Below are 14,541 nucleotides of genomic sequence, written 5' to 3'. Positions count from 1 at the left end.
CATTAGAGATCTGTAAATTATATCAGCAGTTATTATTTTGTCCTTTTTTCAGAAAAAAATCTGAACCTCAATATGAAATGCAAAGTTCTTTTGCTCAGAACATCAGGTTTAGTGTCCAGTATACTGTATGTGCACTACTGCCTTTCACAAGATTAAGTAGTTATCGCCCCCTTCTGGGGACGAATGGAAATATCAACACAGGTATCTTCTTTTTATTTATTTATTTATTTATTTTTTTACAGGACAGGAAGTTTTACGTACAGGAAGTCAAAGGTAAATACGTTTCAGAGCAGCCCGGTTCAGACAGGGAATAGGACACATCGAGTAAAACGAAGCTGTCTTTCATTTTTCAAAAGAGTCCTGAAGTCTGCTAGAAGATTATGGGAAGAATAAGAAGAAGAGTGAAAGCCCTGCTGTTTTTTCTGGCTGCGTTATTAGTTTACTACGGTAAGACTGTTGTTTGGTCAAAACTATTTTCTGGCAGTTTTAAGTCGCTAAAGGCTACGGGCCAGTTGGAATCACATGACGTGAACTGTTGTAATTTGGGACTGAAAGTGAAAGCACGACATCAATTTAGCAGTTTGATAAATATGTTTATTATTTGCCCACGTTTTTATCAAAAATATTCTTAAAATATTTTAACAGCTTCCGGTGGCACCACTGGAAATAACAAGACAGGTGAGTATGTTCTAAATATACTGCTAAAGTGTAGTTAGTCTTCCCTTGATGCAGAGCCGGTCCTACCCAAGGTGCCGCCCCGGGCGAGATTTGATGTGGCGCGCTTCCTTCGGCGATTTCCACACATTTAAAAAGAAAATCGAATTGCATTTTTTTTTTTTTTTTTTGTAACCATTGTCTTTAATTTACAAATTAAAATGTGAATCAGTGTTGTCAGCTGCAAAAGTTGTGATTATCTGTTGATGACCAAACGTTTGCAGAGGCTGGACTGTCCGTGCATGTTTTGGTCATTGGGTTGTCCATTCAGAAAAGGATATTAAAAAACAAAAAACGAGCAGTTATTTCATTTTGATATTAAAATTCAAAAATGAAAATTGCAATTTGAGGCAGTTTTCTTTATCAGTATCAAATTTTCAAAGAAACGACCTATTTTCATTTTCTGTTTAAAAAATCGTTAAAGAAAAAAAAAGTGCATGTTTTTTCATATTTTCACAACCGGAAGTTGCCTTTGTCAGAGTAAGAGCATGTAGTAGGTTCATAGAGTAATAGGTAGCACGTAGATTAACACACGTGCTGAGAAATGTATTAGGATATTTGCAATTTGATGAAATGGATGAGAAATTCAATTCTGTTGTGAACATTTGCTAAGTGGTTTGGAGGTTTGTCCATGTTATTTTGAGAATTTCTGTTTCAAGAAATGAGCCAAACCAATGGGGGGTTTGTATTTGGTTTTTCCTGGTTTGTATGTTGCCTTCATAATGATCTTTTTCTCTGCTCAGTATGTTAATGATAGTTGTGTTCTTCATTACAGAGCAACAACAGAAACCTTCCTGTCATGCTCACGTTTCTTTGAAAGATTTTAAGGAGTCAGAGCCAGTAAACGCAACAGTTGGGACAAGCGCAACACTCCCTTGTCACACAACTCTGCAAATCCATGTAAACAAAGATACCCTGACATGGAGGAAAGGTTCTACAAACGTTTTAAATTGGAAAGGAAAGCAGACTTTTGAGAAAGGGAACAATGTCATCCCCCCCTCCATACAACAAGTGGAGCGAGGAGATGGATCCATCGTTCTCTCTAGAGTGAAGGAGTCTGATGAAGGAGAGTACTGTTGCTGCTTCCACAAGTTTGGAAACATGAAATGTATTATTGTGACTCTTGGTAAGGACTTTAAACATCACATATTAAAATAACATTATGCTCCATTTTGAAATATAATGACTGAATTTTCTCTTATAGTTGTAGAGGAAAACAGGCGAGTCACTCCAGGTCAGATCAGTGGTCATTGATTAAACATCTGAATATCTGAATAAGTTATATCTGTTGTTTTTGTGTCTATTGGTTGTTTCCTAGTAAATGTGATGTTCTTTTGTTAAAATCTCAGGTCTAAATCGCCACCAGATTGTTGCATCAACTGTAAAGCCAACACGTAACACAACCATCTCAGGTAACGTCTTAAGTGTTCCCGAAACAAAATGATTGCTTACAGTTGATAACTGCACTTCATTTGCTTTTCATTTTCATTTTCATTTGTTTTGAGAACAGAATGATTTAGGTTTTGGCTGCTTAAATGATTTACAATTTTTTTCGGGCAAGTGCTTAAAAAAAAAAAAAGTGCAGTTCCTCTAGTGTCCTCTAGAGCTCCTGGCTCCAAAAGTGACTTAGTCCCCATTGACCTTCATGTTAAAAAAAACTTTACAACAGAATTAAACTTTAAATGACAGCTTTGTAGCTCTCTGCCTCCACTCACGCTCCATCCTTTGGATGGTTTTTGAGTTAGGTTGAGCCAGATGCTGCCAAGATGGCGACTGACGGAGAGTCCATACTGAGCTTCAAAACCTTTTACTATTGAAGGGAATGAGTGGAAGACAAAGAAAATGAATCTATCGTTTATACACAGTCGATAGCAGGTCAGGCCAGACTACACAAGGAAGCATTAGTAAAGATGGACAAGAAGTGACAGAAAGGGATTCAAAATAATTCAGTAAAATGTAAATTTCACAAATGGAAACTTGTAAACAGTTAAAAACATGCCCTGTAGTTTGTTTTATCTCCCTGGAATCAGCTCAGTATCTCTTTCATTGTTCCAGGTGCTACAGCTAAAATAATAGCTATTGTTGCTGCTGTTCTTCTTGTCATCATCGTCATATTGATTTGGATATGGTGTAAAGGTAAATCACCTGTTTCTTCTTCCACACATTTGACATTAAACATAATGTAGAGGATGTGAAACCATCCGTCCACTTCAACCTGATTATTCAGCTCAGTTTTCTCAGTTTGATTCATGATGACGTCAACGTTTGGTTGGATGTAGTCAGGTGGAAAACATCAAGTTTCTCCATTTCCAGTGTAGTCAGTCAGCTCTTAGCAGTAGTTCAGTTTGATCAAAGACTGTGAAGCATAAAATCAGATCCCAGTTGTTGACAGAAAGATGGAGAGAAAAGCCATTGACTGTCTGACTGATTAGTGTTAGACCTCAACTTCTGTCATCACCAGTAACTACTGACATCACAACCAGGACAGAGATGTGACCCCGTGTCCTCATTTGTTTCGGGTCAATCCCTGTGTCCACATATGAGAACATATATTTTTTATGCTTCTTAAATACTTGGGAGAAATTTAAAGTGCACACCAAACAAAAGCTCAGGTGTCAGGATGTTAAATAAATTCTGCATCTGTTCCTGATTGTCAGTCTTGTGGCTTCTTTGTTTCCTCAGTCAAGAAATGCTGTTTGAAAAACAAGTCACAACGCAAAAACTCTAATTCAGATCAGGCGAAAGGAACTGAGGATACAGCAATACAAATGCGTCTTATGGACAACAGAGATCACACATCGAGAGCCATCCCATGAGCCGTAGATGCTCTGTGGTTTGAAACAGTGGAAGTAAGACTGCCTCATCTTTCCAGCCAGCATACACCAGGCTGCTGCCTTTCTCTATCCACACACAACTGCAGATCTAATACGGGATGACACTGATTCCAACATTTCCCTCCTTTTTGGTTACCCAAAAGTAGAACATATTCCTTTATTTGTCACTGTGTTCAACGATATGAAATCTGTGACTGAAGAGTAACTGCTGTGATTGAAGTGCACATTACAGAATTTGGTAAGTCTTTCTTGCCTACTTGAGCAGAAAAATTAAATTGAAATCACTGTACAACACTGGAGTAGGATTCAGATCTGAGCTTGTAACAGTTTATTCCATGAATTTGTTGTCAGGTTCAGCTTCAGCTCTCAAACAGATGGTCTCAAGTCTTCAAGCACTTGTTGAAAACGATGTAGAATTTATAAGCCTTTGCATTGTACTAGGTATAGACCTGGTTGTCATGTAGGGGCAAGGCTCAACATCTAGCATGGCCTCTGTTAACAGGTCAATGGTGCTACTTTAAATGAGTAGTTAGTCAGCTAAAAGACACTTTTTGGTAAATGAGCTTTTGTGACATTTTTATATATTGAACTGGATCTCATCAATATTTAATATTCTCAAGTCAGGAGAGTCAGAGCTGTGATACGGAAAATTTTAGTTTTTCTTTTAAAATGAGTAAAGCTTTGACATCAAAAAGCGTTGGCATCACCAACTCTTTGGGTCACACCTTTGTTTTTCTCCTCTTTCTTTTCTATTCTTTTGCCTTCTTGGTGTCTTCAGTGCATAATGTAGAAAACAAAAACGTCTATGCAACGCCTGAGTGACTCATATTAGCTTAACTAGCCTGCTAACATTGTCTAACTGGTCAGCTAGTGGTGAAGCAACAATGTAGTCATTGTGAGTCATTGTTATTGGCTATAAAATGTTAAAGGTCTTGGACTCTCCAACCATACCTCATAAACCTAGTGTATTTAATTACTGCCAGGTTGAGGGGAATTGGAAGGACGAGAGTCCACTGTTGGAGTCGGTGGTGGATGCTCTGTGAGATGGACGAGTGGGAGTGGTGGTTCTAGTTTTGACCCATTTACTGCAGATGCTTTGTGTCCATGGTTGGTTGTGACAAATGTGCCCCAATTAACAAGTCAAGAGAGGAACGGGGGGTGTTGATGGTATGGATCCAGGTGTGATTGAAGTATTGTGTCTCAATACTGTGTCTTTGTTGTGTTTTCGGTAACAACTTGGGTGGTAGTGCTGTGTGGACCACTTTGTTGGTTGAGTTTGCCAAATCGCTGCTTGATGAGGTGAGCTTTGTTCTTTCAGTCTCACAGTATGGACAGTTGTCACATCAGAGGATATGCTAACATCTGGGACTGTGTTGGGGCTCCATGTTGAGAGGGGAGGAAGACCCATGAAGTCCTCTTGCTGGGTGATCTGGAGTGTGTTAAGGTTACATAAATCCTGTCTTCCTTGTTTCTCTCTGCTCCTTTTCCACTGACTTACACATTTCCAACATTGATCTTTAAGCAGTTCAGTTTGGTGAAGAATAAAATTCTCTTCTTCCAGTACACCAGTGTCTCTGGTGGTGTGGCTCCTTGAACCAGGTCATGACAAACTGGTCCATTTTAGCTGACTCCACCCCACATGTTTAAAACACTACTGTACTTATTATTGACTTCACTGTCTTAAAACTCACTGATTCTTGATTTTACTGTATGTATTCTGGGTGCTGTTATTTTGCTTGGGTTTTAAAAATGTGGTTAACATGTATTTATTGGTTATTTAAACCCTTTGTTAATGAATATTTTTTGCTTTGTTCTTGAAATTATCCTTCATATTGTGACACTCATGTTTCTCTGCACTTTTCTAGTGGTGGACTGAGCCATTGTCACGTGAACATTAATGAAGCACAGTAACAGGATTGTGGTGTGAGAATCTCTTCTGTTTGAGTTTGTGAAAATGTGAAATGTCAGAACAATATTAAAGATGTTTTAGACAAAGTTCTCCATCTTAAATTAAAATTAATCAGCATAAACTTTTCTGACACAATCTGCATGAATTTTTGAAAGAAAAACAGCACTTCAGGTGAGAAGACAAAAGGTTTTAAGGCCTAACTTCAATTCATGCAAAGAAAACAGGCTTTATTTGTCTCACACTGGTGCAAGTGATACATGTTTTCTCCTGTCTGGCTTCCGTCACACAATGCTAAAAAGTAGCTCTACTTCATATTGTAAAGTGGAATGTTTTTCACTGCACTTCTGGTTTGTCATGTTGCAGTTCACAAATCGAAAGTCTCAGGTTACAAGGGATTTAACGCTTAACTGGCTGAATTTATTTCCACTTACAGTATTTGTCTAGGTGATGAGTTCAGGGACATCTTGAAACACCCTTATCTGTGACTGGGAAAAAATTATCCATAACATTATTTGCTTACCTTGGGTGTGTCTTCTCTCCGCCTTGTATAACCTCTTTTAATGTGAGCTGGGCTAAATTTGTGCTTGTATTTTACTCTTCTTTGTTTAACCTTTATTTAATGAGATAAATCCCATTGAGATCATAATCTCTTTCTGAAGGGTGACCTGGCCAAGAAGGCAGCAGCACACGTCATCAACAGACATTAAAGCTACAGATATGATAAAACAAAATGCAAGGGGCGTTGTGGTGGCAGAGTCAATTAGAGGCAAAACGTGCTACGGATGGCAGATAACTCGGAACTAAAAATAGACTCCAGAAACATGAAACAGTACACAGCCAAGGCCAGGAGATAGGGCCAGAAAAGTGACATCAGTAAGTGACATTAACAACACAACCGGAAACAAAGGGAAGGCAGGGCTATAAATACCCAAGAGGGCACAGGGATGACAAGACACAGGTGCAATGAATGAGTGCAATCAAACCAGGAAAAACCAATCAGCAATCAACACCAAGAAGGCACAAGAGACAGGAAACCCAGAAACTTAACAAAATAAAACAGGAAACACAAAACCATGATTACAAAAAAAAAAAAAAGACAGAACCAGGACAAAATGTATATAAAGTAAAAACTAAACTAGAAAGAGACCCATCTGGTAGGTTTGGTTAAAGGGTGGGAGAATTTGTTTGGTTTAATAGTATTAGTGATCTCAGGGATCATAGGACGGTTAGGACATTATCACTAGATCCTCCATTTAGGGTCATCCCCAAGCTAGGCCCAGGAAAAGATGGCAGGGAAGAATGAATGCTGAAGAAAAGTGGTTGTGCTTCTGCCTTTTAAAGTTCACACTGAGCTGTGGTTTGGAGGGGAGGCCCTCAGAGAAAGTGAAGCAGAGAAAGGTAATCTGGGTCAAGATATTTTGCACTCACGAATCACTGTAACCCCTGTGGTATTACTACTAGTCCTTTGAGTCAACAGCGTAAATGTTTGACCAAGCTGAACATGAGATGTAGCTGAAGGTGGTTTTTGGCATCACTTCAGGCTAAACTAGACAATGACTTGATGCTACAAAACCCATTCTAAAGTCTAAATAGCCTGACTCTATTCTAAAGTCTTTGTTTAGTGACAGTGACCTCTAACCACTTTCAGTAACTGTATGAGTGTGATTGAACTGAAACAAAGCACTGTGAAAATAGATACGTAGTTTCTGTTGTGTGGTTGTAGCAGTCACAGCAGTCGTCCATTCAGAAGAAGTGAAGAAGGCCTTTGAATATAATCAGCAGGTCCTCAGACATCCTGTATTACACTGCCCTTATGTTTGGCAGCCCTCCAGAGGATGCTCATCCCATTGCCTTTAAATGTAGGAACTTCTACCCCAGGGGGACGTGCTACACTACAGTGGAGAAGGAATGCCTGGTGGTCAGATGGGCTTTGGACTCCATGAGATATTACCTTCTGGGATGACTATTTAACCCGGAAACTGGACCATAAGGCCCTGAAATGGTTGCACAGGAAGAAGAACACAAACAGTAGAATAAACTGCTGGTACCTGGCTATACAGCCCTACAAGTTTAAGGTGTGGCACATTCCAGGCAGAGGATCAAATACAATGTGATAAATGTAATAAACAAGTCTTATTTGTTTCAATTGAACCTTTTATTTCATTTAAAATCTGTTGCTTTTGATTATTTTCATTGGCATACATATATGTGTGTGTGTGTGTATGTATGTGTGTATATATATATGTATATATATATATATATATAATATATATATATATATATATATATATATATATATATTTATATATACATATTTACTTTTTCTATGGCAACATGCACTTTGTAAAATATGTCAATCGTGTGGTGGGAGAATATTTTGTAGGGTGGGGTGGGGGCTGCAGGGTGTGTGAAATGGCAACAGAACATTAAAAATCAATTGTTATCATCCATCTGTCGGAACTGTAAGCAACTTCACTTGCAGAGAAAAGCCACTACAGTTATTTATTTATTTTTTTAAACTGTGGCTGAGGTCAGACTTGAGTCTAACCCTGACTCTAACCACAACCCCACGTCCCTGTCCTGTCTGGTTTGGATCAGCCACCAGAAAGGACAGGGACAGACTGCAGAGAAGATTATTGGTACTGACCTTCCCTCCGTCCAGGACCCGTACTGGTCCAGGGTCAGGAAGTGGGCCAGTAAAATCTCCATGGACCCCTCACACCCCGGATACAACCTGTTTAGACTCCTCGTACAGATCACTGTACTCCAAAACCACCCACCACAAACACAGTTTCATCCCCAGGACTGTAGCTCTGATGAACAACCATAAGGGGGCGACAGACAACAATGAAAAGACCTCAACCAGTAAGACTTCACAGGATTGATCTCCAGGTCAAAAATACTGCTCATTAATGAAAGAAATAAAAGCAGAAAACATCCTGATAAAGCTGATATATTTCAAACATCAGCTTCAGATGTTCCTTTGGAAAATGATACTTTGATAAAGTTTTCTGATATTAATCAACCAAAGGTTTAAATGAAAGAACAGCATCAGATAAAAGTGTCTCCCGAAAGACACTTATGTAATATTTACACACTTCTCAGCTATCACAACTACCGGAAAATCTGGTGATGCACAAATCAGTTTGTTTAAACACTTTCATATCTGTCGGTTCATCCGACTCTTTGATGAAGGCTGAAATACCTCTAGTTCTGTCTGACCCAACGGAAAACCAAATAAAAATATTGACAATTTATGTAAAAAATACAACACATTTGAGAGAGGAAATGCAAATAATATACTTTGCATATAAAGCTTGACAAACAGAAACTTTTGCAGATTAAATGCCATGTAAGCATAGCTAATAGATTATTAATGGTCTCCTTCTTCATCATCATCATCATTCTTCATCATTCCAGCACCAGATGCACACAAGCTCTCTTTTTGGCATCAGCTCGAGCTGCAGGAGGAACAGAAGACATGTTTGTTGGAGTCTTGTTATTTCTTATGGAGAATGTAAAGCAACACACTACAAAAAGGCACCGACTCAATAAGTTCTCCTGGCTGTTTTCTATCATTTAAATCAACTTAAGATAGTGAGTTAAGAAATTTCCACTTAATTTAATGAGTTCTTGATGTTCCAACTTAAGAGCTTAAGCCAGTTCAGTGAAATGAAAATTTCAACCTAACTTGACAACGTGCTTTTGACCATTTGTTCCCGTTGTGCTGTTGCAGAGACTGACTTCCTTTGACCTCTTTAGCCACAACCACTGTTCTGTATCACAGGAAGAGTTCAGATCTTTAAGTTCAACTCTAGTTTACTCGTTTGTTGCCAGTCTTGCTTTTATTTAGGTCAATCACCATGGAAACCTTGTTGACCAATAACACCAAACAAGACTGATATGAAATCTGAGGTCTCTGTGTGATCAGTTTAACTCAACCACATGCACCACAGATGCAAACAATAAGTAAAATTTCACAGAAGAAAGTTTTCAACTGTAAGAACAGAAGTAGATTTTATAAGCAGAATGTCAGTGAAAGAGAAAAAAAAAATTGAAAAACAGAAAATCACTGAATGATTAACTGCTGAGCTTATAGATTCATAACATGAGAACAACGTGTTACAAAACAACACCAGGACCATGATGGAAAGCACACAGAGTGATTTCCTCCCCTCACATTATCAGCCAATAATAATTAAGCATAGATTCAGCTCTTTAGTTTAGATTCAACCAGCACACATTCTGTGATAAGATTATATTAACCTGATCACACAGCATGGAAAAAAAACATGGTCTGCAGAGCAACAAGTTTCTGATTTGTAGAGGGGGATGTTTTGTGGTAACAGCTGATCAGTGTCTACAGCAGCTTGGAGGAAATTGATCCCATTCCTCAGAACAGAACCAGTTCAGTTCTGAGATGTTTCTGGAAGACATTTCCTCCAAGTCTTCAGTTCTAAATGACAGTTTAGGTTTGGACCAGCACAGAAATAAATGTCTTCCCTGCTGTCTGCACCTTTTCATCAGAGTCATCTTCATCAGATGAGGTGTTTTCTTCCACGTTGTCTTCCTGCTCCAAATCAGTATCGGACTCATCTTGGAAGCGTAGATCCGGGGCCTGTTGGACATTCAGTCTTGCTGCCATGGTGTCTGTCATTGAAATGACAGCCCATACCTACCTTTATAATCTTATGACCTCCACCATATGCACATCCCAACCCAAACGGATTCTAATTTGTTTGGGTAGGGAAGTGCAGGTGCAGATCTTGTGTCTGTGTGAAGGCACTGTCTGACCTCTGGATGACTTCTGTTCTCTTCTGTTCCCATATATGATCACTCCCATGTTGTTTGTTGGTATTTCAATATTTTGGGATTCACCTGCCCCTTCAAAAACCAGCAGGTGTCTGTGTTTGTGGGAACCTGGGCAAGTGTTTTCAGAACAGAGTTCCCATGACAGCGGTGAGTTTCCCTTGAACTTTGTCAACTCTTTGCATTAACATGCACACAAACATGACATTTACATTCTCAGTGTTTCAAGATTTCACAAAACAGCAAATTTCCTTTATTTGACCCACACTGGTAGATCTAAAATCTATTTTTTCTAAGGGAAAATGCTTTCAAGTCATATTTTGTTCAATATCTACATTTATCTTTCCATTGTAGTTGTTTTCTTACTTCGAGCACACCTTCGGTACAAGTACACAGCCAGTATGAGGATGACTGTGTAGATGACAAACAACAGGATGAAACCGATCAGCCTGGTCAAAGTTATGGGAGGAATGGTCGGAGGAGCAGGAGGAGGAGTGGTCGGAGCAGTTGGATTCTTATGTCTAACTGTGAAAAAGAGAAAGAGTTTAAGAAATCTGTTAATACCACAACAGTGTCTTTAGGATCTGAATGCAGCTGGAAAAACCTCATCCACATTATCAATAATAATCAATACCACATCCTGAAAAGGGGTCAAATTTAAATCTAATGTTGGGATAAACGTTTTGAAGAGACAAAACAACCTCAGACAACCTTACCAATTCTTTATTGATCCAGAACAATCAATTTGAAAATTGTGAAGAAGCAGCTGGAAATACTAAAGAGGAAACACTACTACAAGGAGGAACAAACACAGCTTTTGTGCTCCGTAATAATTAATATAAGTTAAAAACAATAGGTGTATAATCCAACATTTCCTTGTAACTGGTGGAGGTAGACCAGAGCGTTGTATTAATTAAATGAAAACGCCAGTGAGTCTGGAGGAAGTGTGGGTGGGGCATCACTGTTGTGGCTCCACCCTCAGACCATACTGATCAAAAAGTCACAACATGGCGCCGTCTGTATCCTCATGAAAATTGCATCAGTTTGGTCAATGAGAGGAAGTGGGGACGTGTTGTACATATCTATATACATTCTATGCTAGTTACATTTCTGGGGTCAAACTGAAGCAGAATCACAAAGCAGAATAACTCACCACTCACTGTCAGCAGGCTCTGAGGTGACGCTCCTTCTGAGGGGTGTTGACACTTATAGAAACCTTCGTCCTTCTTGGACACGCGTTCGATGGTCAGCTTCCCTGAACTCTCCTTCCCAATGAAAGCACCATCTTTGTAGAAGGCAGCAAGGAAGTCTGACTTTATTGGTGATTGCTCATCTTTCCTGTAGGAGCAGCCAAGTGTCACGATGTCTCCTTCCATCACAGGATACGCAGGGCTCTCCAGGATCACAACACCATCTGACATGTGGAGGGACAAAGACAAAATTCAATGCTCATCATCCAATGTCCAATAAACAACAACAAGCTCTGTGCACATATCATGGTGCTACCGGTCACTGTGATGTTGATGGTGTTGCTGCATGCCCCCGTGGTGTATTGACACCAGTACACTCCAGTGTCCGATCTGTACGAGTCCTCAATGAGGCAGGAGGACTCCGCAGGGAGTGCCCAGCCGTGAGCACACTTCTCTGGAGTAGGTGTCTTAGTTCTTCTGTTCACTGTCCAGCCAGTGGAGTTTGCCTCACACTTCAGAGAAATGGTCTCATACGAGAAGAACTGAGATCTGTGGGGCGTGATGCTCAGTGTCGCTGCTAAGATAGAGTCAAACACAAAAAAAAAACTTATGAATGTGAAGCTTCTGTATCTATCTATATCAAGCTGCAACCAGGGTCACAGGACTTCACAAGATTCTGACCTTGGAGCTGGTAGCTAACTAAAGAAACAAATCCAAACTAGAAAATGTGTGTGTGTGTGTGTGTGTGTGTGTGTGTGTGTGTGTGTGTGAGAGATGAGTGCACCCATACATGCGCATGTGTGTTTGAGTGTGTGTGGATCTGGCCTGAGGGTCAGAGGTTGCCATGGCAACCACCCATGTACTTCTCTCTCAAAGTCTGCATTACAGTCATTGGTGAGCAGAGAGAGTGACACGCACTCTGTGGGCGAGGGTTGATGGGTAAGTGGCACAAAGAGATAGACAGTAGGAGGGCAGTTCGGAATTTATCACCACACATGATCAGGAGTGTCGGCCAGGACACCACTTCAAGGCCAGGATGTTCAGGTAGGAGGGAAGAATGCTGGAGGTGATGCTGGAGTGATTATAACAAGATAAGAAATACCGATTGATGTGAACATGACAACCGGCTTCATAAACCTCACACCTCACAAACTACACCACAACAGAATCAGCAGAATATATATATATATATATATATACATATATGTGTTCAACATAAACCAATAACAAAGCTAACACATGTTCACGGTTCAGCGAAGTAGAGTTACAGAGCCTTAAAGAAGCTTGTTAATGAGACAAAGTCTGAGGGACTAAAAATAAAATACAGGAAACTGTACCAGGAAACAGACAAAGCAGTTCAAAGGAAAGCCAGAGACGATCATATCTAGAAGATCTCGCACATCAAGCAAAAGAGGCAGCTAGAAAAGGTTAGGGGAAGGGGGAGTCTACAACAACATCATTTTAATGATCAACTAAGACACCAATAGTAGAAAAAAGTGTCAGAGAGTACTTTTAGGAAATTCTAAACAGACCACCACCTGCAATAGAACTAGATGACCAGCATTTAGAGAATGGATCTGGAAATTAGCAACGAACCACCAACTAAGAAGGGAAATGAAAGAGCTTCTGGCCCGGATAAAGTAAAATGCCTTGAATTCCAATTTTATTTTTTTAATTTTAAAAAGAAAATCAAATAACCGCTCATTGTTTGTTTTTTAATGAACTTTTCTGAACGGAAACCGATGACCAAAACATACGCAGACCATATATACACAGTTTTCACATACTCACACTGTTATTGTTCAAATAATTTGATTATAAACACTGCCAGGAGTGCTAAAACTCAGAGTGACATTAAAGTAAGATTCAATAGAAATGTGTTGTGGGAGCCCACTGACAATAACCACCAACTGTAGATCTTTTTAACCTCAATGCCTGGTGCAGATGGATACATTAAAAAAAAGCCACAATAAACTCACACTTTTAAGACAAGTTGTAGAAAAATAAAAAGTTTCAAAGTTCAGCAGCAACAGGCAACAAGACAAGAATATACAGAAAACAAGAGGGAACATTTTAAGCTGGTGTCTTTCTCCTTTCCAGCCTTCAGTCTTAACTTTTGAAACTCAAGGCTTTTTCAAAACACTGGCTGCCTTCTAGAGGGTTGTGTTTACCATCTTCAAAGGAAGAGTTCATGCACGGCCCTTTCTTGTGGCATTCACAACCTTTTGAGTGGAAATGTTTCTAGTAAAGTTGCTTTTTTTTTTAAATTGCTATCGTGATCTCATGAGAAAATTATCAAAATAATAATAATAATAATGATAAATTACTTTTGACATTACTGAAAACTTTCACCAATATGAGCCAAGTTTAACTTATTCTAGAAAGCATAGAAGAAGTTAAATTTCCAATGCATCAAGGCAAGAACAAAATCTTCAAGAAAAAAAAGTCTATTACTTACAGAGCATCAAGCAGAATGGTGCAATCGCCATTTTGCAACATGTAGTCTACCACATTCGGGTCTGAAAGGCAGGAAATTACAGCAAATACTCAATGCCTCAAACAAACTGGTTTGTCTCTTTTCTGAAAGCCACAGGTGCAAACCACCAAGACGCTACGTTGTACGTTTGTCGGCCTCCTATCAACATGACAGCGTCGCCTGCACATCCGTCCGCACACTGACAAAAACAAACGGCTTTCTTTGCATTTGCACATTTGATCATCACTCAACACTCTCACAAAATGGTTTTGGTTCATAACTTTAATGAGGATGTGAGAGTCCAGCGTGTTGTATCCCTCTTTCGTCCCTGCTCGTACTATATTTGGTAATGTTCTTGCACTGCCTTATGACAATATCAGTAATGATGAGGATCATCAAAAGGTCAAATGTGTTTCAACAAAGATTCTCAAGACAAGCAGAATCTTTTCAACCGCATATCTGCTACCTATCAGTTTTAACCCAGATTCAGTAAATGCATCTCCTGCAGGTTAGTGATGAGAAAAAAAGGCTTCCAGTAACACAAGAAGAGGAGGCCTGTTGGAGTCAGCTTAGAGATGACATCTAGTGGTGAGCTGCAATATTTTCTGC

The 14,541-nt window shown here is 39.4% G+C and overlaps 3 protein-coding genes across 3 annotated transcripts in view; 2 read left to right on the top strand and 1 right to left on the bottom strand.

The window, feature by feature from the left end:
- LOC125005534 (Fc receptor-like protein 5) overlaps positions 1 to 314 on the top strand; it is a 3,589-nt gene extending 3,275 nt beyond the window's left edge. Inside the window, exon 4 of the mRNA XM_047580974.1 lies at positions 243 to 314. Within this exon, the coding sequence (XP_047436930.1) occupies positions 243 to 314 (72 nt within the window). The remainder of the gene's footprint in view (positions 1 to 242) is intronic.
- Positions 300 to 7,599, top strand: LOC125016109. The gene is made up of 7 exons (XM_047598300.1): positions 300 to 447; positions 646 to 678; positions 1,490 to 1,840; positions 1,919 to 1,948; positions 2,064 to 2,126; positions 2,770 to 2,850; positions 3,397 to 7,599. Exons 1-7 carry the CDS (start codon positions 381 to 383, stop codon positions 3,528 to 3,530), a joined length of 759 nt encoding a protein of 252 aa, XP_047454256.1. The 5' UTR covers positions 300 to 380; the 3' UTR covers positions 3,531 to 7,599.
- A 172-nt stretch (positions 7,600 to 7,771) lies between these two features.
- On the bottom strand, positions 7,772 to 14,236 carry LOC125016101 (Fc receptor-like protein 5). Its single transcript, XM_047598288.1, has 5 exons — positions 13,915 to 14,236; positions 11,773 to 12,033; positions 11,420 to 11,680; positions 10,633 to 10,791; positions 7,772 to 8,918 (listed from the first exon to the last, which is right to left on the bottom strand). The coding sequence occupies exons 1-5, from the start codon at positions 13,943 to 13,945 to the stop codon at positions 8,869 to 8,871; spliced, it is 762 nt and encodes a 253-aa protein (XP_047454244.1). The 5' UTR covers positions 13,946 to 14,236; the 3' UTR covers positions 7,772 to 8,868.
- Positions 14,237 to 14,541: the final 305 nt, after the last annotated feature.

Source organism: Mugil cephalus, chromosome 1, assembly GCF_022458985.1.
Source record: "Mugil cephalus isolate CIBA_MC_2020 chromosome 1, CIBA_Mcephalus_1.1, whole genome shotgun sequence".
Lineage (NCBI taxonomy): Eukaryota > Metazoa > Chordata > Actinopteri > Mugiliformes > Mugilidae > Mugil > Mugil cephalus.
This window is presented reverse-complemented; position numbering and strand designations above follow the sequence as displayed.